General features: G+C 47.6%; 1 protein-coding gene across 1 annotated transcript in view; it reads left to right on the top strand.

Annotated features, from left to right (window-relative positions):
- Positions 1-2071: 2071 nt before the first annotated feature.
- The window catches only part of grin2db (glutamate receptor, ionotropic, N-methyl D-aspartate 2D, b), a 48672-nt gene continuing 22781 nt past the window's right edge, over positions 2072-27962 (top strand). The window contains exons 1-6 of the mRNA XM_086155674.1: positions 2072-2627; positions 17292-17640; positions 18151-18357; positions 20596-20862; positions 25574-25902; positions 27131-27245. Of these exons, the coding sequence (XP_086011800.1) occupies positions 17344-17640; positions 18151-18357; positions 20596-20862; positions 25574-25902; positions 27131-27245 (1215 nt within the window). The 5' untranslated portion in view covers positions 2072-2627; positions 17292-17343. The remainder of the gene's footprint in view (positions 2628-17291; positions 17641-18150; positions 18358-20595; positions 20863-25573; positions 25903-27130; positions 27246-27962) is intronic.

The raw sequence follows: 27962 nt of genomic DNA on the forward strand, positions 1-27962 counted from the left end.
CCGGACCAGTTTGTGACAAAAAGTGTGACGATCGCAGGGGTGTCTAAACGTAAACATTTATTGTTTTCCAGAAAGCCACACATAACCAAAAATGAACCTTTTCTAGGTTCTTGACAGGAAAAAAAAAAATAATCTGAAAATAAATAGGATTATTAATGAATAATGTCTTTGTCTCATCTCTCGACAGATGAGACAAACAGCCTTTTCTTTTAATTGGACAAAAAAATAATTGTTTGTCCGCTGCAGGTTAAATACCCTGCATTCTGAATCTATTTTTCTCTTACCAAATTTTTTCTCCCATTATTTCGTTTTTTTTTTTTTTTTTGTTTTGTTTTTTTTGAGGGTGGGGTTTCAGATAAGGCAGACGGGTGGAATGGAACGTTAAGTTCTATGCATGTACAAGTCACGATTACGTGGGCAGAATGAAAAAAAAAAAAACATATATATATATATATATATATATAATGCATTTCTGGTATTGCTCAGGGGCCGGGACGTATTTGGCCCCCAGGCGGTAGTTTGGGGACCGCTGAACTGGAGGGTCCAATGACCCAGCCGCGTGTTTTTGGGTCGTGGGACAAATCGGAGGAACACGTGGAAAAAAAAAAAAAAAACCTCCACACAAACCGAGTTTATTTGAAAAGCAGTAAAAAGTTTCACCGCATCTACGCCCTGCCACTGGCAAACCCATCGCATCTTATAACATTTTCCCCCCTGAGGAAACATCCATCTCCTCAATTTTTTTGTTTTTTTTTCAGGGCACACATCTCTGCGTCGTCATGACAACAGCGATGGCTTGACAGGTAGTGTCCTCTCCTGCCCTCCAAGCACACCTGGGCACACCTGGCCTCCCAGAGACCGTAAAAGACACAATACCAGCCATTGATCTGAGTTTGCTCACACACACACACACACACATATATGTACAAGATGCTGCACAGTTTATTGTGTGTGTGTGTGTGTGAGTGAGAGTCAGCAACGTATTGATGACCGTTCAGTCGGATGGAACGAAGGTCTCCGTCCATCATTCACCAGACGGACAATTCTATCAATCCAACCATGACCTTTGACCCCCGTGCCCCGGAGCTGCCGTTGCACCATCGATGAACGAAAACGCCGCCACGTTATTGTTGCCTGCGCGTGATCGACAGGCCGCCGAATCGCCGTCTCACACACTCCGCGTCTCCGGAACCTCAGATTTACGTTTTAATGTTGGTGACCAAGGTTTGAAGCCAATCTGATTCATCCGTGTTTGTTTTTCTTACTTCGAACTTCATGAGCTGCACGACCTCCAGCCCCGAACTGTAATTCAAATTATATTTACCTTCTGAGTCGGATTACGTGCCCGTTTTTTTTTTTTTTTTTTTTTTTTTTTTTTTTGGAGGTCCAAGTCGGAGCTCCTGCAAAGTCCCGAAGGCGGGGGACGCGTCGGCGTCGCTCCGTTCCTCCTCCGACAACCATCACCCCCCCCCCCCCCGCCAAATAAACACAAACGGGACAGACGTCACCGAACACAACGACCCCCCCCCCCCCCCCCCCACACACACACACACTTTAACCCACCTCATCACCAACCACACACACACACACACACACACTCCGCAGCAGCCCACCCCCCCGCACTTCATGCACAGGCGAGGGGGGGGGGTGACACTCACATGTGGATCCACAGACGCTTGTTGTGGCTCCTCCGTTTTGCTTGGAGAAGCAGAAAGAGGCGATAGGAGGAGGAGGAGGAGGAGGAGGAAGGCTGGACGGCGAGGGAGGGAGGGAGGGAGGGAGGGAAAATGCGGACGGACGCGAGGGAGGAGGGGGGTTGCAACGGGAGGGCTTGAATGGTTCTAGTAAATATTTATATTGCATTATGATACGAGGAAGAGTGAAAGAGGGAGGTGATGGGGGGAGGAAGAGGAGGAGGAGGAAGAGGAGGAGGAGGAGGAGCGCCCATCCCTTTATTAATTTTATTCCGGACCGCTAAGTTTAGCATTCAACACGTGTCGCCAGTGATGGAGAGAGAGAGAGAGGGAGGGAGGGAGGGAGAAGGAGGGAGGGATGGGGAGGAGGCAGGAGGAGAGAGAGAGGGAGAGAGAGAGAGGTTGACGGTTGCTAGGTGACGGGGTGCATATACTGAATTTTAACCAAAGAACAGGGAAAGAGGGAGAGGGAGGGAGAGAGAGAGAGAGAGAGAGAGAGAGAGAGAGAGAGAGAGAGGGGGATCGGGGAGAGAAACTGAATACATGTAGAACACACAGCCTATGTAGATATTTTCTCCCCCCCCCCCCCAGCGCGCGCTTGCGTGTGTGTGTGTGCGTGTGTGTGTGTGTGTGTGTGTGTGTGTGTGAGAGTGAGTGAGTGAGTGAGTGAGTGAGTGAGTGTGTGCGTGTGTGTGTGCGTGCGTGGGTGGGTGGGTTGCTGGGGGACACCCGCAAAAAAAAAAAAAAAAAAAAAAAAAAAAAAGAAAAAAAAAAAAAGAAAAACGGGGGGAAATAACGAAGAAGAAGAAGAAGAGGAAGAAGAAGAAGAAGAGGAGGAGGAGGAGGAGAAGAAGCCGGATCCCTCCAGCAGGAAGGATGTGAGGGAGGATGGAGGGACGCAGGGATCGAGGGGGGGCCGGCCGCTGACACACAGTGAGTACCAACGCGTCTCCGGCCACCTGCTATTATTGCGGCTGCGGAGGCTTTTTTTTTCCCCCTTCTTGTTCGGTCGTCGCCTCTTTCTCACACACACACACACACTCACGCAAACGCACGCACACAGATTAATTGCGGCTCCGCTGGTGTGAGCCCGCCGCTTCGCGTCATGCGAGACCGGGATAACGCTCGGGTGTCGGCATCCGAGCGCCCCCCCTTCCCTTCCCTCCCTCCTTCCATTCTAACCCCCCTCTTCCTTTCCTGCACGCACGGGCACGGATGCGGTGTGCACGCGTGTGTGTGTTTGTGTGTGATTGTGCGTGAGGTGCGGGGTGGTGGTGGTGGTGGCATAACGGGGGGTTTGACCCCTCTGTCATTGCTGCGCCTGGGAAGAAAGAAAAAAAAACAGGCACCAGCCTGGGACGGAGGCTCCGGGGTTGCGCGTGGACGCGTGCGTGTGCGTGGGTGCCGGCAGTTCACTTGATCGGAGGGACTAAACCTGTGGCCTGTGCGCGTGCGTGCGTGCGCGCGCGCGCGCGGATTTGCAGAGTCCTTCCGAGAAGAAGAGTTTCGCACAAAGTCCTCGCGCGCCCGCGCGCGCACCCGTTGACGGCGATCATATCTGGTGACGCTCGTGCCCGCGTGGTCAGCGCTCGTGCGTGCGCGTCACGTCCAGCCGTCGCAAGATCGCCAGTTTTTTTTTTTCTTTTTTTTTTTTTTTTTTTCTTCATCTCTTCTTTTTCTTCGCGTCCTTGATCTATTTATATCCGCCGATATTTGGGCGGATATTGACACACACACACACACACACACACACACACACGGCTCCTTCCTGCCGCCACCGAGGAATCTTACCCCCCCCCCCCCACACACACACACAAACATACACTAACCGGCGCACGGACTTTGCCTCACACACACTTACACATGCAGCTGCAGCAGTCCCCCCCCATCACACACACACACACACACACACACTAGTTTGGTTGCAAACTCAGATCCCACTGTTGCTACACGGCTCTATTTTACCTCGCGGAGTGTGTGTGTGCATGTGTGTGTGTGTCGTCCCTGTCCGTTTTTTTCTTTAATAGCAGGTGAACCGGGGCTCCAGCTCCATTTCTATATTATTTCTCTTTTCTTATTTCATCCTTTGCTTTGCGCTTCTGCTTCCGGGGTGCAGAAAGAAGCTGTGCTGCAGCAGTGCGACCCCCTTTTTATTTTATTTTATTATTATTATTATTATTATTGTTTAAATTCCCCCGCTCCCTGGCCCACAGGTGACGGACTAAGAAGAGGAAGAGGAGGAAGGTGTTTTCAGCTGATCCGCTGAAACGTACTGCAGCAGGCGGTGAGCTGCATGCACTGCCGCCCCCCCACCCTCCTCTTCTTCTTCTTCTTCTCCGCTGTACAGTCGCCCAGAGAGACGCTTACTGTACCAGCTGTGAGGAGGGGGCGAAGGTGGTGGGGCAGAAGGTGTGGATGCGGTGGTGAGAAGCAGAGATGGCACAGGAAGCAGCGGCAGTAGCAGCAGTTGCAGCAGCAGAATCCTTTTTTTTTTTTTTCCAATTCCCTCCCCCCCTTTTTGCTCTTCATCAATTTCACCATATTGATTAATTGACTTTTACACGGAAAACCTTGCACCCCCCCCCACCCCTCTTTTCCCCTGCCCCCCCCCCCCCTTTCATCATTTTTGATGCAACATCGCCTAGCGGTTAGCTCACCCTCACCCGGCGTTCCTTATAAGCTCATAAACATCAATTAGTTTTTAAGGAGATCAGAGAACGCTGTTTTGGGGTAATTACCCCACGCCGACCCCCCGAAATGACCCCCGTTCACCCCTTACCATTGCCCCCCCCCCCCCCCCCACACACACACACACACACACCAAGTTACGCGACCCCAGGAGTCTCAACTAATAATTCTCCGTCAATAGAGACGAGGGCGGTTCTTGTCATTGTAATTAAAGTTTAATCATGAGAAAAAACAAAACTAAAAAAAAAAAAAAAAAAGGCTCATTAACACAAGGGGGAGGGGGTGCAGGTGTGTGTGTGTGTGTGGGGGGGGGGGGGGGGGGTCATATTTATTTCAAAGTAAAAGCCCCTCCCGACTTTTTCTCAGACGCTCGCTTAAAGGGAGATTTTTTTTTTTTTTTTTTTTTTTCCCTCGGAAGGAAAAACAAGAATGGGACGGCACCTGAGAGTAAATTTATAATTAATCGTCGTATTTATATGCCGCATGTGTTAAAATAAGACCGGAGATGGTGATTTGGAGGTAAAGCGTGATGTGATTTTGGGGGGGGATCAAACCACTTTGCTGCTTTTTACCAAGTAGTTCTTTTAAATTAGACTTAAAGCCTTAAAATCGGCTCACTCATGAGAGAAATCCCAAATATCATTCATTCATCCATTCATTATCTCTCGTGCTTATTTTGCACCGAGGGGGGGCAGAGCCTATCCCGGCTTGGGCGAGAGGCAGGGTTTTATCCTAGGTTGACCACAGGGCCACAAATTAGAGACATATTCTACTATTTATTCACTTCACATGTCATTTAGACATACAACAATTCACCCTCATTCATATTGCATATAGCAGGGGTGTCAAACTCAAATACACAGTGGGCCAAAATCCAAAACTTGCGAGCCAACATTGATATTTATTGAAAAAAATCATCCTCCAGATATAAAAATGAACCTTTTCATATGGACTTAACAAGTTTTGCTTAAAAACTAAATATGGAACAAGCATAGCTTAATGCTATACAATATATAACTTAATATGGCACACATGCAAAATCCTGTTTTCTCCCTAAGTAGCAGGGTGCTAGTATTAGCATGAGGTTGCTATGACTACTGTACACAGAGGAGAGGGCGTCCTGTTGTGATTTTTGTGCCAAAACGTCAGCAGAAAATTCTGGGATTTGTAGAATTAGCGATACAAGCGCTGTAGGCCAGCTCTAATAGTCATTTGTTATGGCTTTGCGGGCCAAATATAATTCCAGTGCGAGCCAAATTTGGCCCGCGGGCCAGAGTTTGACACCTATGATATACAGAGACATACAAGTATTCACCCTCTCATTCGCGCATTTTATCTAGACGCGTAATTGTTCACGTGTTATTTGAGACACGCAACCATTTACACGTCATCTAGACAAGCAAGCATTGACTCTTTAATTCAGACATCGAATTGAGACGTAGAACTATTCATGAATTCACACGTCACCTAGCGTCATTCACTCTCGTTCACAAGTCTTTCCACGTTCCACATTCGGATTAATAGTATATAACGTTTGGATTTTTATACGAGGATTCGCTTGAAAATGTGTGGAAACCGGGCGATTCCCATGTTGTTCTTCCTCCCGTGGAAGGTCCTTCCAGGTAGTTCTCCCCACGTGTCCCGGCGGATTATTTTCCACTGATTTCCCGTCACTTCCTGTTGACGTGGCGTCATTCGCCCTGATTAATGTGGTCATAACCTCCCGCTCCTCCTCCGCTCCTTCATCGATCATCCGCTCCGTAATGCTTTGCTAATTCTCCGCTCGGCCCTCGATGGTTTTCTAGATTTTTCTAGATGTCCACCCACCCCTCCCGGTCGTTCTCCGGCGGGTTCTCGGCATCGGTTCGCCCGATACCTCGCCGATCCTATTCCACGCCCGTTTGTGGGTGTCGTTCCCATTCCTGTCTGTTCATAGGAGATTTTTCGTTTACATCGCAGACCACCGGCTTCCGAGCTCTACTCGGACTGAGATCTCCACATGCCTTACTTCTTATCATGTTCTCTAGCTTCTCTTCATGTTCTTCTCTTCATGTTCTCCATCGTCCTCCCACGGCAGAAGACTCTTAAATTGCCTGTCGGTGTGAATGAGAGGGTGAACGGACGGACGCGTCACCGCGTAGCACCTGTGATTGACAGCTGAACCTGTGATTGACAGCTGAACCTGTGATTGACAGCTGAACCTGTGATTGACGGCTGACCCCTCCGGGTTAATCCCCACCTCTGGCCGCAGTGTCAGCTGGAAATGTGCAGCCCTCGGCGCAGGGGCTCCGCGGCGCACATGATGAATGACCGTATTAGCACGCTGTCGTGTTTGCTAACGCTCAGAGGGCCTGCTGACGTTTCTGTCGGTTTCACCGGCCGAACCGGTTCCCGTCGTCCGGCGTAAAAAGGCGGTTTTACGCAGTCACGTCCTGGTAGGGGAGGTGCTGTATAAAATTCACACAGTTGCCATTTTGGCCAGTCAGAGGTTACAAACTCAAGGAAGGTCATATGAACCCGACCCGGCGCCATCCAAGATGATGTGACAAACCGGGGGACCCGATTGATGTTTTCTGGCTTACGAAACGATCTGCCGCGTTCGGAATATCCCGATCACGACGCGCTGCGCCGCAAACTGGAAAAACAAAGTGTGTGTGTGTGTGTGTGTTTGTGTGTGTGTGTGTGGGGGGGCTTTTCGTGACAGGAAATCAGGCGTGGTCTGTTTATCTTTTAATGAAGTGTCTCTCGGATGTGATTTCTTACTTTTTTCACCGAAAAACAAAACAAACTATGATAAAAAAAACTAAAAAAAAAACACTGAAACTAAGAAGTCCAACATTTGAAAGCTGGGACCTCCACCAACCAGCAGAGGGCGCCCCGAAGCGCTACCTTGACCTTTCGGATCCTAATGTCACATTATTTACTGCTCGTTCTGAAGTAATCACATTACAATTACTTAATTCCCTGAGGGATTTCTCTCATGATTTCTTTAAATGCGTAATTATTCTCTATATGACTTTATATTTCTACCCCCCCCGAGGGTGTACGTTCCCCCCCCGGAGTAGCTATGCAATGCCTTATTACCATCCTCCTCAGTGATGTCATCGGCTGCGCAGGTCATGTGACTGCAGGTCATTGCCTGCAGCCAATCAGAGCAAAGGATGGTGTGACGCAAAAACATGGAGCTGGCCTTTTTTTTCAGTTGAGTTAAAGTGCGGCGTCCATTCAAGTTGAGGTGATGCTTGATGTGTGTGTACGACACCAATGCGCATATATATATGTGTGTTTGTGTGTGTGTGTGTGTGTGTGTGTGTCAAGGCGACATGCTAACGTGTTTCTGTGTCCACCTGGATGGACAATAATGTTTGATTATTTTTTTATTCATAAAAACCAGACAGTTAGTCTGGCCTCCCTTGAATCTGATTGGTTGTTTACCCGTCCTCAGTTTACCCAGCGGGGGGGGCGCGCTGCGATTGGCCCACCCCACGTGCACTAATGTGAATTTGCACAACCCTCCCTGTTGAGCTTCCTGATTGGATCTCTGGAACATTCCACGTAGTTGACACTTCCTTGTTCTGATCGACTCACAGCCAATCATCGTCATCGATGACAACTACATTTTCCATAGCGCGTGGGAACGCCGGCTCTCGGCGGCGTGTGTTTGTCGTCAAATAGCTACGATATGATGTTGCATAACAGGGCATTCTTGGCCCAATTTAGCTTTATTCCAAATGTTTGCACCCATTTCTAAGCTTTATTAACGGTAATAAGACCCGCGATGAATTAAAAACCCCATATGCTGAGTCACATCGGAGTCAGGGCCCAGATTCTGGCGCCAGAACCACAAAAACAACATCAGCCGGGCCCCGGCGCTGTTTTCTCCATCAACAGGTGGGCGGGACTCTGTTAGGCTCCAATTGCCCCACGGGGATAAATAAAGTTTTTCTGATCCGATTACTTGAGTTAACCAACCAATCAAAACACTCGTCTCAGACGGCAAAATAAAAGCTTATCCTTCCTGGCGGAGCAACAGTTGGTTGGTCTTAATTTTTTTTTTTAAAAATTCCCACTGCGTATGATTCCAGGAACAGGAAGTGATGTCAATTAGTTTTTTTTTGTTATTTTTTTTAAATGTTTTAATTTATTTATTGTGTGTAACTGAAACTTGGAAAGACAGAAAGTAGTCAAAGAGTGACAGAGCGTCGTTTAACAAACAGGTGGAGATGAAAACAGACAGACAAACAGACAGATGGTGAACTGGCAGACACGCGCACACACACACACACAGACGCACAAACATACACACACACACACACACACACACGCAAACCTGAGCTAAAGCCCCTGCGGCTTGTTTTGGGAATACAAGTCTGGAAGCAGCGCGCAGCTTCACATGGCTGCATGCAGTCAGACAAACACCGGGAAACCGTATAGTCAGGCGGGGACCCATGGGTGTGTGCGCACCACACACACACACACACACACACACACACAGAAAAGCGCTTTTGAACACAGGCTGCAGTTTTGCATGACTGATGACAGCACTTTAGCTAGCAGGCTGCACACACACGTGGTCTGGTGTATTTACACATAAACACCCGTGCAGTTTTGCAGGAACCATGACTTTTACTCACATGTCTCTACACACTCATCCCACGTGCACCTTATACAGTATGCGTGTGTGACACAAAAACACACGGAGCAGGGGAGGATGGGGGTGTGTGTGTGTGTGTGTGGACGTCGCGGGAACGTTTGGCCACGACGAGGCTCCTTCCCGGTTGATAGATGACGCAGGAAATGACAACATAAGTGGTTATTAAAGGGAGGAAATTGGGGCGTTTGTGAAACCCGCGACCCTCATGTGGCCCCCCCACCCGCCCCGCTGCCTGTCCCTCCAGCTCAGTCGGGGAGGGGGGGGGAGAAAAGTCCTTTGTCATCCTGCTGTGGAGGCCGCCGTCTGGGCACAGGAAGTGACAGCGGCGGCTCCAGCAGGTGCAGAGCCCGGCTCAGCTTTGTCGCCTCCTCGTGTAAAAATAGCTTCACGCCGCTCCTCTTCCGGGCTCCCGTCTGAAACGCCCTCAGAAACAGCCTGTGTGCGCCTCAGTCTGTGTGTGTGTGTGTGTGTGTGTGTGTGTGTGTTTGTGCGTGCATGCTCGCAGCTTTTGGGGAGAAAATTCCTCTCCGATAAATCCAAAGAACCCCACCGAGACTCTTCTTCCTGATGCAGAAAGAAGCGTCCTCAAAATCCCTGAACACCTGAAGGACGCATGTGTGTGTATGTGTGTGTGTGTGTGTGTGCGTGACCTTGTAGCAGAGCCTTGATAGCAATCGCTAAGTTTCCCCCGCAGCAGTTTAATCTGTTGCGATGCAGAGCCTCCTCTTCTTCCTCACTTTGACTCCAAACTCCACTTCCTGTGTGTGAGAGAGTGTGTGTGTGTGTGTGTGTGTGTGTGTGTGGGGGCCGGGGGGAGGGGGTCATACTCCATGTCGCTCGGCTCCCATTGCGATATTTTCGGCTGCATCCGAGCTGGCCATTTGGACTTCCTGGTCTTTTATTCTGACGGCTTCCTGTGATGGCGTTGGAGTTGTAGTTCTTCAGTTTTGTAGTTTTCCTGTGTGTGTATGTGTGTGTGTGTGTGTGTGTGTGTGTGTGTGTGTGTTGGGATTGGGGGGGGTATGCACCACATCCCTTGGCTTGGCGGGTTCCCATTGCGATATTTTTGGCTACATCCCATCCCCTCCTGTTTGGACTTACTGTTCTTTTATTCTGACAACTTCCTGTGATGACGGGCGTTTTTGTAGTTGTTCCTGCCTTTTGTGTGTGTGTGTGTGTGTGTGCGTGTGCGTGTGTGTGGTGACGATTGTCTCCCCCTGACCGACGACACACGATGTCTTCGTAAAATGTCCGAAAGAGCAAAAAGAAATTCTGTTACAGTGTGAAATCAACTTCCTGTTTCAAACCTTATCGATGTAGTTTATCAATCACGTGTGTGTGTGTGTGTGTGTGTGTGTTCGCGCACACGAGCTCAAGGTGAAAAAGTTCATCGACGTCGATGAAGATGGTTGGTGCAACAGCGAATCGATGTAGACTGTAATTACAGTGTAACAATCATTGCATGTGTAATAACATTGTAACAAGGCTAACTTACTAAAAATTCCTCTTAGTGCGATGAGGAATGTCAGGACAGTGTAAAAAAGACGTTTTATGTAATATCTGACATCATTTTGACGTAATATCTATAACAATGATCCCTGGCCGGGATATTTAACGATGGATGTAATAATTGTGCAATAACAGTCCGTCAAAATTTAGCGCATCAACACAGATTATGAATGTCGCAAAAGTTAATGTAACGTTACAGAGATTGTTAACTGAAGATGCTAAAAGGCTGTTACGTCGAACAAAAGCGATTTACGAACTTACAATGTCGCAGTCAACGCGACGTTTTCTTTGCTAAAGCTACATTGAGGTCGTTGTGCCGAAACGAATAGCAACAACTTTACAGAAGGAGCGCCGACGATTGATGTAATAACAGTGTCGTGAATATTCTTATCATTGAAAAAAAAACGCTATACGGGACCATAATAATTATATATCGTAGCAGCGGTGCATCAATTTTGATCACAAAGTAGCAATACTTGTCCGAGTAGCAAAGATGGAAGCGATAACTGAGATGACGCAACGGTGTAATAACATGTTAATAATGATAATGTTAACAATGTAATAAGGCCAAAAGCGTGAGTTCTCCAGCCCGCCTCCGTCACGCACGCCGCTCCCGGAAGACCCCTGGCGGACGTGAACCCCCGGCCGTCCGGTCGCCGTTTCCAGTCACCGCCTCTGGTTTTACAAGAGCCATCGTCTCTTCTTCCTCTTTTCTCTCTCTTTGCGCTTTTTTTTTTTTATTTAAAAAAATGAGGTCGGAGACCTGTTGGCGCGGCGGCGGCGGTGTGTGTGTGTGTGTGTGTGTGGGGGGGGGGGGGGGTCACCTCCATCTCATTTCCATCCCTCCTTGAGAGCGAGGCGGAGCGGGTGGCGGTGGCGGGGCGTCCTGCCATCCCGCTAATGAAATTCATCCCCCCGACGTCCCGCGGTGAAGGTCCAATTAATCCACGCCGTCTCCCGGCACCGCCGTCACTTAATCCGCAACCATTAACTTTAAAAAAAAAAAAAAAAAAGTGTGTGTGGGTGCGGTGGTGGTGGTGGTGGCGGTGGGGGTTAAAAGCTTTTTTTTTTCCTGTGACGGCGTGGAGCCTGGGGGGGGGTCATGTGACCGGGCAGAGATGGCGGAACCCGCCCCCTCAAATAGAAAGATTACTCAAATTGTGTTTGTGATAAATTGAATTAAGTTGAAGAAGAAGTGAACCTTTGGATTTCGTACCTTCCGCCGACGAAGGGGTCAGATTTTAGGTTTGTCGTGTGTGTGTTGTGTGTGTGTGTGTGTGTGTGTTTAAGAGGTGGAGGGGGGTTGAAGGATGGCAGGAACTGGAGTGAATGACGCGTGCGGAGGCGAAGGGAGGGAGGAACAGGGGATGAATGAACAAGTGAAATGAAGACGGTCTCATGCATGTATCCGTGCATGTGTGTGTGTGTGTGTGTGTGTGACACGGATGGCGGGAGGACACACTCCGCTGGCTGTGATTGAAGTACAGGCCAATTAATACGAGGAGCATTGAGCTCCAGCTGCACGCTCTTCCTCCTCTTCTTCATCTCCATCCCTCTGCTTCGCCACACTGTCATATCACACACACACACACACACAAACACACACACACACACTCACACACACTGCGCTGGCACCTTATCTTATCTTGTACTGTAGTGCAGCAGCTACGGACCCGAGGAAATTACAGAAGCTGCATGCAGGACTTTTCTTCATCTTGCTGAGCCCCGGCTTAGGAGAGGAAAAAAGAAAAAAAAAGAGGGTGAAAGCAAATTACTGGCGGAAAAAAAGGGGGAAAGTTCCAGATCATCGGGAGGGAATTTATTGAATTTTTTCCTTTTTTTTTTTTTTTTTTTTTTTGGGCAGGGGGGGGTGAAAGAAAACAAAGCAGTGAGAAGAAGGAGAGCGAGGCAAACAGGAAGTTAGCAGATCGCCTCAACGAAACTTTCAAAATAAAATAGTAAAAATTTTGGATTTCAACATCAACTTGATTCATGCACGTTCCCACACACACACACACACACAAACTTGCAGATTAAAAAATAACAAACTTTGGTAATTAATTCGCTGTCATATGTTTTGGCAGTATTTATACTCCCAGTACTTCATCCTTGTATATTTATTTATCTTTAAACGGTTCTTTGGGGTTTGACGTCTCCGACTTTACCCGGCAATAATTTTGGCGGATTTTTACATTTTTTTTAATGAGGTGGAGTTTTACTCATTCCTGTTTTCACACACACAGAATTAATGAAACTCGCTAGTGGCGCGTTTATATTATTTAATTTCTTTTTCCCTCCTGATTTTCATGGAACTTTATGCTTCTTTTTATTTATTTTTTTGCATTTTTTTTTTTTCATACCGCCATTTTGCTTTTTGATCTGTAGTCGATTTGACGTTTGTAATTATATATAATATATGCGTGCGTGTGCTTGCATCTGCGTGTGTGTGCGCGAAAGATTTTACTTCTAATTTCAAGATATCGCACACAACTGCAGGGGTTTTTAAATATTGTCTGGCTGTCACACACACACACACACACACACACACACACACAGACACGCGCACATGCATGCACACACGTGCGTGCGCTGATCACAGTGGAGTCTTTAAGCGGAATAAATGAAACCCCGTGTTTGAGACGAGCCGTCAGAAGGAGTTTGTCGCCCGTCTGAATGTTTCCTCTCACGTCGTCTTGATTAGATGCTGCCGCCGGCGGCGGCCCCGGAACGTTCCGGCTCTTTAAGACGCTTTCAATATTCCTGGGGGAGTCGGTTTATTTATTTATTTATTTCATTACTTAAATTTTTTTTTTTTTTTTTTTTTTATTTATTTATTTAATCCATTTTTTTGGCAGTCGTCTGCGTCCACCGAACCTCAAATGCCATTTTTCGTTTTTCTATTTCAAACCCAAAGTGGGGTGTTTGAGCGGCGGGAGTAATTACAGTGTAATAAGTATGTTATTACACATGTCGACGACCGGAAAGCAGGTGTATGCGGTGAGCGGTGTCGAATTTCGAGTTCCCCCCCCACCCCTACCGCAAACAAAAAAACGCCTGGTCGTTTTTATTTCGTTCGCCGGCGTTTCCGTTCAAGTCCTCAGGGGTCAAAGGTCATCGTCGTACTGACAGAAATGGTCGTCTCGCCCTCGCTTAGACGATTTTTTTATTTCTAATTCTCAGAATACAAGTGATGACGTACGTAATTCCAGTAATGATAAGTAATGATACATCTACTGCAACTTGTAATAATAGTCGTTCTGATAATGCTAATATGTACTCATTATAATGATGATGGTGATGATTATTATTATTTTTGACATTAATTTTATGGCTGAAAATGCACTGTAATGATGATAATAATTTACAGACTCCGGGGAGAATCTCTAAAATAGATTTAAAGAGCAGAGAGATATCGATAACAAACACAACATTCACCTCCCCCTTGCAGTAAATATGGGAAATAGTCACAAGGTCTAAAACTGTAATGACACTTTTATTACGCTTTATTATTATATGTTATTACACGTTATTACACGCACGGTTACTCCACAACCGGCGCCAGAACGCAGGGGAATCGGTGGGGATTTCATCGAGCTCGCCGACGCTCCGCGGGGAGCTGTGTGTCGTGTTCGCACTGCTGCAACGCGCACACACACACACACACACCGGCGCAAACACACACACACTCACATTCACACCGATGCAAACATCTCTTGGGGATAGAAATACAGCAGCGGGGGCCTCGCCGCCTCGCCATGCCCTTACCCTTCTTTCCTGTCACATCCTCGCCGCCATGGAGAGACACGCAAGCGCACACACACACACACACACACACGCACACACACAAACAACAACAAAGAAGCTGTTTTTCTCATCTTCATTATCACATTCTCCTCCAGCACTAACAGCTCTGTCTCTCCACATCTCCCTGCACCTCCATCTCACCCCCCCCGCACTCCTCATTCCATCTGTAACACACTCACACACTCACACACACACACACACACACACACACACACACGAGCGTGCAGTGGCCTCCTCCTGTTGTTATTTGTTTAGGCCGGACACGTAGACGTTCCCAACTAATCAATATTTCTCTTCCTGCCTCTTCGCTCCTCACATGTTTTACACCGTCCTGTCCCACTTTCTTTTTTTCACCTCCACCTTCCTCCTCCCATCTTCTCCACCTTCTCCTCCCCCCCCTTCTAATCGGCCGCTAATGTCATTCACAGCTCTCACCAGATCGGCCGTGTGATTTATTCATTGGTTATCGCTGTCGCTTACCTTCGGAGGAGGCAGAGCCAATCACAGCTTGCGACGGGGCCGGAGGGGGCGGGGCTTACGCCCGTCAATCACCGAGACGTCGGAGCGTTCCTCGGTGAACCCCGCCGCGGTTTTTGGACTCTTGGAGGAAGATGGAGAACGTGGAGAACCCACGCTAAGAGGAACTTAATTTGAACTTGGATCTTTTTAGTTGAGAGTTTTCGCCAATGTTTTAAGACGGGAGGAAAGTGGGAAAAGGTTGGAGTTTGGGAACCTCCTCCATCCTTTTCCAAGACAATGAACGTCTGATTCGCTCAGTCTGCAACCGAATGTGGCTCACCTTAGACGCCCCAGACCGCCCTGAGACACACCACCCTTACACACCCCCGTAACACACACTTAGACTCCCCTGGCGGCTCCCCTTACATACACACCCGGTTTCCCCCTGAGACACTTCCCAACCAACCCCCACCATTTGCCACCCGCTTAGAGAACCCACTTTATTTATTATTCATTTATTGTGTTGGATTTTTGACCATTGAATCAAATAAGTTGTGCGCACTTTGGGTGGCACTCTCATAAATTTTGTAAGAATGTAGTTTGAATTTATTTATTCATTTTCATCATTTTCTTCCATTTTTATTTATGATTTTTATTTACTGTTTATTTAATAATTTACTTATTTTACATTTCATTTATTTATTCCTGTAAATTTTTTGTTTTATTTATTTATTTTTATTTTTTTTGAATTATTTGATTGATTATTTTGCTAACTTTCGCCTATTTTTTTCAACCTTAGGGCGTAATCCTGGAGTAGTGTTTTTCCGTTCCTTTAAATAAGAAAGCGTCTTTCTGTTTTAACGGTTTGCTGCATCGTCCTCCATCTCTCTGACAAAGCCTGAACTATCCCCCAAATACACACACACACACACACACACACACACACATACACACACACACGCACACACACACACACACACACAGTGTAATAAAAGTCTCCGGCTGTGTTTCCATCACCCCTTCCAGCTGTATTAATTTCCATAGTCTCCCCTTTCACACCCCCCACCCCCTTTCTTTGCACACACACACACATACACACACACACACACACACACGCACACAAAAGACCGATCAGGGTCAGAGAATCGTCAGACTGTGACAAAAAGCTGAGTTGCGATGAAAACGGAGCGGGAAAACACACGGGGGGGCTGGTGTGTGTGTGTAGGTTGGTGGAGGGCTGGTGTGTGTGTGTGTGTGTGTGTGTGTGTGTGTGTGTGTGTGTGTGTGTGTGTGTGTATGGTAGTGGAGGGGGGTGTAAGTTGGCGGGGGGGCGGGCACATTGGTGGGAAATATCATGTCAGTCGGCCTCCGTTAATCAGCACCATTGTGTTCGATACCTGAAGATGTGGAAATAGTCAGGAGTGTGTGTGTGTGTGTGTGTGTGTGTGTGTGTGTGTGTGTGTGTGTGTGTGTGTGTGTGTGTGTGTGTGTGTGTGTGTGAAAGGGGGGCAGGAGAAAGGAAGGGAGGCCAGTTGGCACCAGGAGTAAATTGAAAATGATGTGCTTCTTTGTGTGTTTGTGTTTTGTGCACGTGTGTGCGTGTGTGTGTGTGTGTGTGCGTGTGTGTGTATGACTCCCATATTAACCCTGCTATCTCCCAGGTAGTCATTATCTCTCGGGGCGTGTGTGCACGTGTGTTTGTGTGCTTGTACACAGTGTAGTGTGTGTGTGTGTGTGTGTGTGTACTGTATTAACCCTGCTATCTCACTGTCATTAAGCTCCTTTACAGGCAGAGTGTGGGCTCACATTCATCTTTGTGTGTGCGTGCACGTGCGCGCACGTACGTGTATGCAGCACAAAATACCACCTACGCCCCCGTCTTTGTCTCTGTCAGCTATTATTCCCCCCAACTCTTACCCACCCCCCTTTACATGCGCGCACACGCACACACACACACACACACACACACACACACCCATCCATCCGCATTCCGTCTTCCTGTCCTCATATTTGAACTCAGCGCCTCTGCATCAGAATCCGGAATCCATATTTGTAGTTCCGCAGCTGGGCGGAGGTCGGGCGGTGCAATGCTAGTGTTGCCATGGAAACGACTCTCTCCTCCAGGACCTCGCCGCTCGACATCGTTCTGGCTCACCAATCGTGAGAGGAAACAGGAAGTGAAACTTCCAGCGGAGACCCCCGTGATCGGCCGGACATCCCATAATAGTCTCGTGGCACCGATCCTTTTTGTGCTGGTGCTTCGGTGCAGGTTTTTTTTTTTAAAACTGCTAAAATTAAGACATATCCGTCGTCCTCAAGGGGGCGCCACTCGTAATACGGTTCACCTTCGGCGTTTCAATCGTGCAAACGGGTTCCCCGACTCCCTCCCTGGTTGGTGATTTCTGTCGCCATGGTGACAAAAAACAAGATGGCGACGGGGGGGGGAGGGGTCAGCGTGTGACCCCGGATGTTTTGTCTTCCAGGCTCCCGTCTCCTGGTGCGATACTCCTCTGCCTCCCCCGGCGGCAGGTTGCCATGGTCGCCATACCTGCTCTCTCTCTCCTCCTGGTCCTGGCAGAGTGGACGGGCCTGCTGGACTCCTCCCCCCACCTCCTGCTGCGGCCCAGCCCGCGGGAGCGCGACGCCGGCTCCATGATGAACTTCAACATCGCCGTGATCCACGCCGGCGCCACGGTCCAGGCGGAAGCGGTAGCGGTGGCGGGGGCGGGGCCCGGGGGGCGGGTGCTGTACCCGGGCTTCGGACGGGTCTACGGAAACTTCGGGGACAACGTGGTCACCCAGTGGGGGTCCGCTAACGTCATCTGGCTACAGGTCGGTGTCCTGGAGGGGGCGGGGGTATCATCCATTATTCATCTCACTTTCATTATCTGGGTTGAATTGGCCGCCGCACAAATGTGTGTGTGTGTGTGTGAGATCCATTTCTGACCGAAGCCTGTTTTTCGGGCGGTGTGTTTTCCATTCATTTGTCCGTCATTCATTCATGTTGTTGTCACTGCTCTCATGTTGTGGGGGGGGGGGGGGGGGGGCGGAGCCAATCTCAGCTGGGAGTGGGAGGCGGGGCTTAAACAGCTGTCAATCACCCTCCACCCCGTCATGTGACCCATCGAAGTACACAAGTAAAACGTCTTCTGAGAGAAAAAAATACCGGGATATCAGTGTTTCAAAGTTCCTTGAAAGTACAGCATGATCAGCTGAGTGTTTGATTTACTGACAAAAATTCTTGAAAGCGCTTCAAACCGCAGAGTAACGGAGGAACGAAGGTTTTAGCCGGGATACTGGAAGAGAGTTGTTTTTCAGACTGTCGCTTCCCTCCGTCCGCAGGTGAACGACAGCAGTCCGAAGACAGTGCTGTCGCAGCTGTGCGAGCTGCTGGCCGCCCGGCCCCTGCAGGGCCTGGTGTACGAGGAGGAGCGGCCTCCGCGCACCGCCTGGGGGCCGCTGGCACCCATGCTGGAGTTTGTCTCGGCGCAGACGGGGCTGCCCATCGTGGCAGTAGGCGGGGGAGCGGGGCTGGGGCGGATGCCTCAGGTAGGAGGGGCGGAGCAATTGAGGGGGGTGAGGTATCCTTGGAGGCGGGGCTTATCGTTGAGATGATAAGCCCCGCCTCCTCCAGACCCGGTTTGTAAAACACAAATGTGGAGCAAAAAAGGGTACAAAATCAGAAGTAGGGTCTCCAACTCTGACCTGTGTGTGTGAGTGAGTGTGTGTGTTTACATGTGAGCCTGTGTGTTTATGCATGTTTCTCTTTGTGTGCGTGTGCATGTGTGTATTTGTCTCTGTGCGTATATCTGCATGTGTGTTTCTGTGTTTTTGTGTGTCCGGCTGTGTGTGTGTTCATGCATATCTCTGTTCAGTTGTATATTTGTGTGCATGTGTGTGTGTGTGTTCATGCGTATATCTGTGTTGTGTGTTTATGAATGCTTTAGGTGTGTTCGCTAGTGTTATTTGCATCTATGTTCATGTGTGTATCTCTGTGTGATTATGAATGTTTAGCTCTGTGTGCGTGTGTGTGTGTGTGTGTGTGTGTGTGTGTGTGTGTAGGGGGTGTTGGTGGAGGGCTGAAGGTCAGAGCTGCTGAAAAACTCTGAGGTGTTTGATCTGTAAATGGCAGCAACTGAAACATTTGTGGCGTCTGTCCGGTGTCCAGGGAGAAGGCTGTGTGTGTGTGTGTGTGTGTGTGTGTGTGTGTGTGTGCGTACAGTAAACACGAGCGTCTCACATGTCACCAGTGAACCTGAAAAAAAGCCATGAAAGGCTTTTTGTCCTCAGGCAGGCAGAGTTTATCATCCTTCTTCCCGTTTTATTTCATCTTTGATGTAATTGATGTCATTTTATTTATTATTTTTAATCTGATTTCAGTTAAATTTCCATTGATTTTTCTGCTTTACCCAGGAAGTCATTCCAAGGGATAGACAATGTTGATCTTTATTTGTTTGTTTTTGTTTGTTTATTTTGTTTGTGTGTTCAGGTGTGTTCTATCTATCTATCTATAGATCTATCTATAGATTTATGTATTCATTTATCCCACACACTATAGGTGTATATTTTTGTGTGTTTATATAATGAGATGGATATCAAAAAATACAAACAGTCTAAATACATAGAATGGGATGAATATGATACACGTGTACAGAATAGGACTTATATAGAGATATGTATATACAAAATGGGGGGTATATATAGATATACTTAATACACTATACATATACTTAATATGTAATAAAAATAGATATTTTACAATACAGTAGTCCCTGGTTATTTTTGCGACCAGAATCAGCTGCGATAAACAAAATTCCGCTAAGCAGCGACCATATTTTGATTATTTATGTATATTTTAAAGCTATACGACCCTCCCATCATTCTCATTTACCTTTCCCATACTTGTATAAAGACTTCCTTTACTCTTAATTACTTTTAACGCTCTTACACACTCTTTGTTGACGCTGTAATGGCGGCCTGCAGCAGCGACGCTTCCCCCCTCGCTTTTTCTATGATGGCGAGCATCTTCCTCTGCCGCTTCGGTTCAGCGTAATAGCAGGAGTTGAAAGAAATTTTGAAACTTTTACTGATAATTCACAAACGCAACAACTCAGAGCGGCACGATGAGTAGTGATCGCACGTCGATGTGAAACGGACAAGGTGAGATGCTTGAACGATGCCACGCGAGGAAGAAGCAGAGGATGATGCTACGGTCGCTGAGCCAATCAGAGCCCAGGATACTGATCGCCACGCTCTGGTTGGTCGCTGCTCTAGAAAATGCTTATTTGAGCATCAAAATGATTGAAATAATATATATTTAAATAATACATTTGAGATGGTAAAGTTACTAAGAATAAATGTAGTTATATTTCTTTGAAGTGTATACATGACATGAATGTATAAATTAAAGTAATCATAAAATAAGTAGTAGTAATAGTAATAATAAAAATCTGCTTGTCAGTTTGTCTTGGAAAAATCAGGAAAGAAAAATGACCCGTCCCTGTAGATGCCGTGGGAGTTTCCATATATATCCACTTTTTTTTTTTTCTTTTTTTCCCATATGTAATCTACCAGCCATCTCAATATGGAATATGTAGAAAACACATTTATCCCAGAAAATAATTTTATTTTTATTTTATTCTATATTATTTTATTTTATTTTATGTGGGTGTGTGTTTCATAGCCCCTTTTAAATTAATTTATTTAAAATCCAGACACTTTGATGAATGCCTTTTAAAAAAGAAGACCTCTTTGTGATTTCTAACCCTTTTCCTCCCTTCCTGTCAGGAAACGGGTTCCATCTTCCTCCAGTTCAGCTCCTCCACCGCCCTCCAGTTGGAGGTCATATTCGAGGTGCTGGAAGAGTACGACTGGACGGCGTTCTCGGTGGTCTCCACCCGTCACCACGGCTACCAGGACTTCCTGTCGGTGGTGGAGGGCCTGACGGACGGCTCCTTCATCGGCTGGGAAAAGAAGAGCGTGGTGATCCTGAACGTGACCGACGACCCGGTGGGCGCCCGCACCCGCCGGCTGCTCAAGGAGAACGAGGCGCAGGTGAGACAGGGGGGAGGGTGGGAGGGGGGGTGCGGGAGAGGGGGGAGGAAAGGGGGAGGAAACGCCGCGAGTGCCTCCCCTTTCACCGGCAGAGCAGGGCGGGCCGTCCGGCTTTCTCCTTCCTTCTTCGCCTCTCCCTCTCTCCCTCCACGTCTCTCTCTCCCCTCTCTCCTCTATCCCTCTGTTCCCCCCCCCCCCCCCTTCCCCAGCCGCCAGCGCGCCAAGGGTTAAAACAGCTCGGGGCGGTCTACGGGGTCGCCGGGGTCAAAGGTCGCGTCGGGTGGCAGACCTCCAAAGAAGCATCGCTGATGTTCAAGATTTATAAAAAGCATGAAATTATATTGGCTATCAGACCCTGGAACGTGTGCGTGTGTGTGTATATATTTGTCCATATCTGTGTGTGTGTGTGTGCGCATGTAAATGTTTGTGTGTGTGTGTGTGTGTGTGTGATGTGTATGCGCACCTGCGTACATGTTTGTATGTGTGAATGTCCCTATGTTGTTGGGTTTGTGTATGCATTTATCTGTATGTACTTATTCAAATGTGTGTGAGTGTGTGTGTGGGGGGGGTCTTGATGTGTGCGTGCATGCACACATTTGTGCGTCTGTCCATTTCTGTGTGTGTGTAAATGCATGTAAATATATGTTTGTTTATGCATTTACATGTTTGTTTTTATTTGAATGTATGGCGTGTGTGTGTGTGTGTGTGTGTGTGCGCGCGCCTGTGTCTTTGTGTTGGTTTCTGTGTATGCATTTTCCTGTTTGTTCTTATTGGAACTTGTGTGTGTGCATGTACGCATGTTCATATGTATGAATGTCTGCGTCTATGTTTGGTTTGTGTGTTCATTTATCTGTATTTACTGATTTGAATGTGTCTGTGTGTGTGTGTGTGTGTAACTTTGCGTCTGTTCATACGAGTGTATATTGATTAGCGTTTTGGCCTATGGGAGTACATTTATGTTATATTAAATGTGTGTGTGTTTGTTTGTCTATGCACACATTTATAGTTATGTCTGTTTTTATATTGTTTTGTTTGTGTATGCATTTACCAGTATGTGCTAACGTGTGTGTGTGTGTGTCCGTGTGGGGCCTGGTATGTGTGTGTGTCTTTGCGTTTGTGTTCCTTGAGTGGTCTTATGCAAGTGTGCGTGTGTGTGTGAAAACATCCATATTCATTTAGGTGTGTATGTGCATGTGAAAATGTGTGTGTGTTGCATTTATGTTTTGTTTTCATATGCATTAACAATATGTGTTTTTTAGAATGGGTGTGTGTGGGCCTTTATGTGTGTGGGAGTGTTTGTGTCTGTGTGAGTGCTCATGTCTATGTTTAAACAAGTGTATGTAGGTGTGTTAATGTGTTTGTGTGTGAGCGTGCAAATACATAAAGGGGAGTGTGTGTGTGTGTGTGTGTGTGTGTGTGTGTGTGTACGTTTGTGTGTGTGTGTGTGTGTGCACATTTTATATGTATGAGTGTCTGCATTTATGTCGTGTTTGTTAAATATGCATTTACTTGTATGTGTTTATTTGAGTGTGTGTGTGAGTGTGCGTGTATGTGCGCATGTTGTGTGTTCGGTAGAAGTCTGATAACTTGACGGTGGCAAAATAAATGAACGCGAAATTATCAAAAATATGATTCAAATTGTGGTTGCTCTCAAATTGGAATATAAAAATTATTTAACGATTTTTAATTGATAATAATGATTTTTATATTCTTAGCAATATTTAAATGATTTAAAAAAAAAACTCTTGCCAGATTTAAACCAATCCCAGCTCAGATTAAGGCCTCACCCCGCTTAACGCCGTCTCCTGATTCGTCGCGATCTGACCGGGGTCGACTTTGGTGGGGGGGAAGTGTGCCCGTTCACACCGATGTTGGGATTATCATCTTAATCTGGATTAAGGTGTTTTCCGCTTGTTTGGGGATCAGTCCAGCCAACGAAGTCAGATTAGAGAATCTTGAGCTTCACAATGTTTGTGTGTGTGTGTGTGTGTGTGTGCGCGCATGCATATGTGTGTGTGTGTCTCTTGAGTTGACTCCTAATCTGGATTAATGACGTCCAATATGAACGCAGCCGGTCAGGGTGTGAGAATAGTCTGCAGCGCTTAATCCAGGTGTGACTGGACGAGTGTCGGCGGCGGGATTATCGCTCCATGATCGGAGATCAAAGACCCCAAAGTTGTTTTGATGTGGTGGGATCAAAGGGTTGAAAGGGGGAAAGATCCATTTGATTTTTCTTTTCTTTGGTTGAAATCTTCCTGTAACCTTTCAACTCTGGAATTTTTTTTTTTAGTCTTGAACTATAAAAGAAATATTCAAATTATTTTGTCAAGCTTTTCTTGGATTTTTTTTTTTTTTTTTAAGATTTATTTATTCATGTTTTTTTTTTTTTTTTTTTTTTTTTTTTTCCAAAATGTTTTTCTTTTTCAAAAAACATCCTGGAGTCTTTTTTTTTCTTCTATTTTTCATTTTTCCACTGCACTGTCCCGGTGGTCTGTTACGGTGGTGGCAGTGGGACGCCGGAGCAGATGGTTCGAAAAGTTTCCCGGAGGCCAAAACACGCCGGAGGATCCCGACCCTCGTGCCGCGCTCCCAGGTGGAGAAGAAGAAGAAGAAGAAGAAGAAGAAGAAGATGAAGATGGAGGAGGATGAGCTCTGTTGCTAGCTCACTTACTAGAATAGCACGGTGCTAACGGCGTGTTCAGTTCTGGATGTTTTGTGGGCGGAGCCTCCGATGGCGTGGAGGGGAACTGACGTCGGCCTCCACGGCCCGGCGGCGGTCTTCCTTTTTCTTTCCCGTCTTCACCCCTGAAGACGTTCCAGAAGGTGGACGTTGTGTTGATGGTGGAGGTTATGCAGAGATTGCCATGGCGACAGGGGTTCCGGAAGGCTCTTTTCTTTGTTCTGCTCTTCACCCTCTCCTCCTCCTCCTCCTTTCTGTCACTCCGACGGGCTGATCGATGCTTGTGATGTCCAGCGATGCTTCCTGTGTTTACATTACAGTACTTGCCCTCCTTCTTCTCCCTCCTTCTCTCTCTCTCTCTCTCTCTCCTTCCTCTCCTCCTCTTCCTCCCCCTGGGCCTCTGGATCGCTTTCTATTGTGGTTCTCACTTGTGTGTCTTTTTTTTTTTTATTCCATTCCAGCTTCTGCTGTCAGTGTTTCTCCTCCGGCTCCTCCTCTTCCTCCTTCGTTCCTTCTCCTCCTGTTCTCCATCTTCAAATATGTCTTCTCAGACTCCCCCAGCTTTCACCCTGTCGCTCTCGTCCTGGTCCCCAAATTTTTATTGTGTCTGAGATGCATCTCTCCGGCCTCCACCTCCACCCACCCATATCTCCACCGCCATCTTTCCCGCCTCTTCTCATGGAAGCTCCCACCCCGACGGTGCGGCGCGGAGTCGTGGTCACCGAACACCAGCTGGTGGCGATGGGACGGAGAGATCGAAGCATGAGACGTGCTTCACAGAGAGGCTTGGAACGCAGCTAATTTCCAAAAAGTGTAGAAGCGACACTGACAAGCTACATGTATGATAAAGACTCAAGGGAAGGGGTAAGCCAGCGCAAGTACACTTATAGCAGGAGGATTGATAAATTCACAAAGTTGCTATTTCAAAATGGTAGTGAACAACAAAAAAATTTGGATAGGTTTAAAAGAACAAAAAAAAAAAACAACAAAAAAACTTTTCTTCACGCTCATTATGTGGAACATCACGCACAGTGTTAGTTAGCCTAGCGTAGCTCGCACCTTCTGAAGACACCGCGAGCGACGGCTAGGGTTCCCTAACGTTCTCCGAAAATCAACCTCCTTCATGAGTTCCACCCCTTCCAACCAACTGTGGCTCGGATTTAATTTTGCCGTCATTTCGGTATCGGTGTCGAGGTCCTCCAGGTTCTTGGCCTTCGGTCCAAAATCAGCAAAGTTTCACTGAAGACTCGTGAATGATTGACAGGTGATCCGTCCGGATTAAGCCCCGCCTCTCGGCCCTCGGGACGGCAGAGACAAACAGGAAGTGCGAGGGATCCGGTCCACGACGTCACGGGGTCGAGTGTGAAGGTGGAATCCGACCCTCGTCCGGAGCGGTGCGAGGGCGGAGTCACCGCGGCAACCCTCCCGCGTCCGGATTCCACGTGACGCATTATCATCAACATCATCCTCATCTTCACCTAAATCATCCTCTCCGGGCTGAGATGATGTTTTTTTTTTTTTTTTTTTCTCGCCTCCTTCCTTCCCCTTGCCCCCCCCCGACCCTGATTTTAATAACACATGTCAGACATTAACCTCCTCCCCCTCCTGTTCTCCCTCAGGTATGTTTAGCCCCCCCAGCCTCCGCTAACAGTTCCTTGTTTCTCCTTCATTATTCATTGCTTGCCTCATCAAGCTCCGACTCATTAGGTGCCGACCTTCATCGGCTCCTTCTCCTCCTCCTCCTCCTTCCCTTCTCCTCCTCCTCCTCGTCCGGTTTCCTCCTCCTCCTCTCCTCCCTCTGAATCCTCTCAACCCATCCCTCTTCCTCCTCTCCTCCTCCTCTTCAGGTTCTCTGTCTTTCTCCCTTCCTTCTCAACCCCTGTCTCTCTCCCCTTTCCCCCTCCTTATCTCACTAGCGTGTGTGTGTGTGTGTGTGTGTGTGTGTGTGTGTCTCCCTCCTCCTTCTCCTCTTCCTCCCTCCCTCTCTCCTTCCCCCACCTCCTCTTCCTCCTCCTTCTCCCCGTCCTCCAGGTCCGCCTGCTCTACTGCTCCCAGGAGGAGGCGGAGCTTGTGTTCCGGGCGGCGTGGGCGGCGGGCCAGGCGGGGGCGTCGCACATGTGGTTCGCGGTCGGCCCGGCGCTGTCGGGCCTGGGGATGGAGAACCTTCCCCGCGCCTTGTTCGCCGTGCGTCCGCAGGGCTGGCGGGACGAGCCGCGGCGGCGCATCGCCAGGGGCGTATCGGTGCTGACGCACGGCGCCGTGGCCATGCGCAGGGACTACGGCACGGCGGGCGGGCCCAACTTTGTCACCAACTGCATGACGGACGCCAACCAGACCCAGAGGCTGCGGGGAAGGATGAGGTGCGTGAGATGTCGCGGACACGCTGACGATTTAGCATATTTTCCGCCTATTTTCCAACCCCCTTATCTCGACTCGATGTCACCCCTTCCGGTGACCTCCGGAAAATTTGCTTCAAAAAAACGGCTCCAAAAATTTGCTCAACACGATCCCGGGGTTCAAGGGGTTCCAGATCTTGCGCGGGATGGAAACGATTGGACGTGCAGTACCGCGGGAAACCACCGGGGGCAGCGTTGAGCTTAAACTCTACAACGCGAGAGGTTGAAAAATGGCACGAGTTCTTGAGGAGACGTCGAGGTCGTCGTTATTTGTTTTGTGACGAGCAGATGAAATCCAGGTTGTGGTGTCCACTGTCGACAACCCATGAAAAACAACCCGCATCCAGCCGTGTGTCGCGATCCGTGATTGGCCGGCCTCGCAGACCGCAGTCATCTGCCGCGCCGCTGCCGCATTTTAGCTTTTTTTTTTTTTGTTAGCGCTCCACTGCCCTGTTGGCTTCGGAGTTACTCCCGCTCCGGTACCTCCGGAGGTTTCTAGAGGAGGTTCTGCTCTTCTAAAGCTTGAGGGGAGTTCTCTTCATTCCCCGATTGTTTCAGGAAACACGTGAACCCTCGTCACTGTTGTCGCGCTGCCGCCCGCTGGACAAGCGATGAAAGTACAAGCATCTGTGTTCCATATCTCCTGTTTGAATATATATATATATCGTCACCCTCTTAAAAATAACCGCCTAAGTCATTTTTTTTCTGATTTTTCAGGAAACACAAAAAACTGAACCATTTGACACACTCTTGACATAGGCAATTTCTACTAAAGGGGTAGAATGGCACAATCTGTTTAACTGAGCATGTAGGCAATTTTGCCAGAGGTGGTCAGATGATTTAGGCAAAAAAAAAAACATTTTTGTAAAAAAATGACTTAGGCGATTATATTAAGAGGGTTAAGATATATATCTTAACATTTGAATGGAAAAAAACTATTACGTCTTTCTGTAATTTGCAGATATTTATTCCTTTATTTTTGTTCTTCTTGGCAGTTCTTCCCAAAAAGCTCCCCAAAGTTGCAATATCCGAAAAGCAACACCTCCAAGGAGCTTCAATTTTTTATTTTTTTTCATTTGCTTATTTATTTATAACGACGTCTCAAATATTTATCACTTATATTTATCAATAGCATGTAATAAAAGTACATGCGGACAGGTTGAGTTTTCTGATGCCGTTTTTCCCGTCGCAGGTACTTCAGCAACATCACGCTGGGGGGGCGGGACTACTCCTTCAACGGTGACGGTTACCTTGCCAACCCCTTCCTGGACGTCATTTCCTGGACGCCCGGGCGAGGCTGGGAGGATGTAAGTTCTTGCGAGGTTCCTCGGGGGGGTCGGGGGTCACGCGGCATGTTCTTCTCCGTACGGTCCAAGAAGAGTCAGCAGGTTCATTGAAGACTCTTGAATGTCGGCGTGAATCAAAGGATGATATTGGGATGTGATTGACAGGTGACCCTGTGATTGACAGGTGATCCGACCAGTTTAGGCCCCGCCTCTTGCTGCCCATCATCAAAGTTAATCATTTGTATTTTGATTAAAACCTTTCATATTTACTTATTCGCTTTTTTTTTGTTTGTTTTTTTCGGATGAATAATTTAATTTACTGATTTGAATTACTGCTCAAATGAACCTTTTGCATTTTTTAAGCTCTTAGTTTGGTAAATGAAAGATTCAATTGATATAGAGATATCTGTGCAGAAACTGAAGCTATTTAGAAGACCCTTTTCCCACAAAACCACCATATTATGATCATCAATAATTCATTTTTTACTTCATTATTTTTTTTTCATCACTGTTTTTTTTAATTATTATTTATTGCATAGAATGGTACAGTCCAGCCTCATCGCTAATCTTTACACGCAAACTCACCTCTGCGTCCCAATTGTTGATTATTCTCCCCCAGTGCGTGGTCCTGCACTTCCACAATGGCTCATGCATGCAGCTGCCGCACAGCATCAGGCATGTGCACGCAATTGTGCACTCACACACACACACACACACACACACACGCATGCATGCCCC

This window comes from Fistularia commersonii, chromosome 11, assembly GCF_037954325.1.
Source record: "Fistularia commersonii isolate RoL2024-O1a breed Wild chromosome 11, RoL_Fcom_v1.0, whole genome shotgun sequence".
Taxonomy (NCBI): Eukaryota; Metazoa; Chordata; class Actinopteri; order Syngnathiformes; family Fistulariidae; genus Fistularia; species Fistularia commersonii.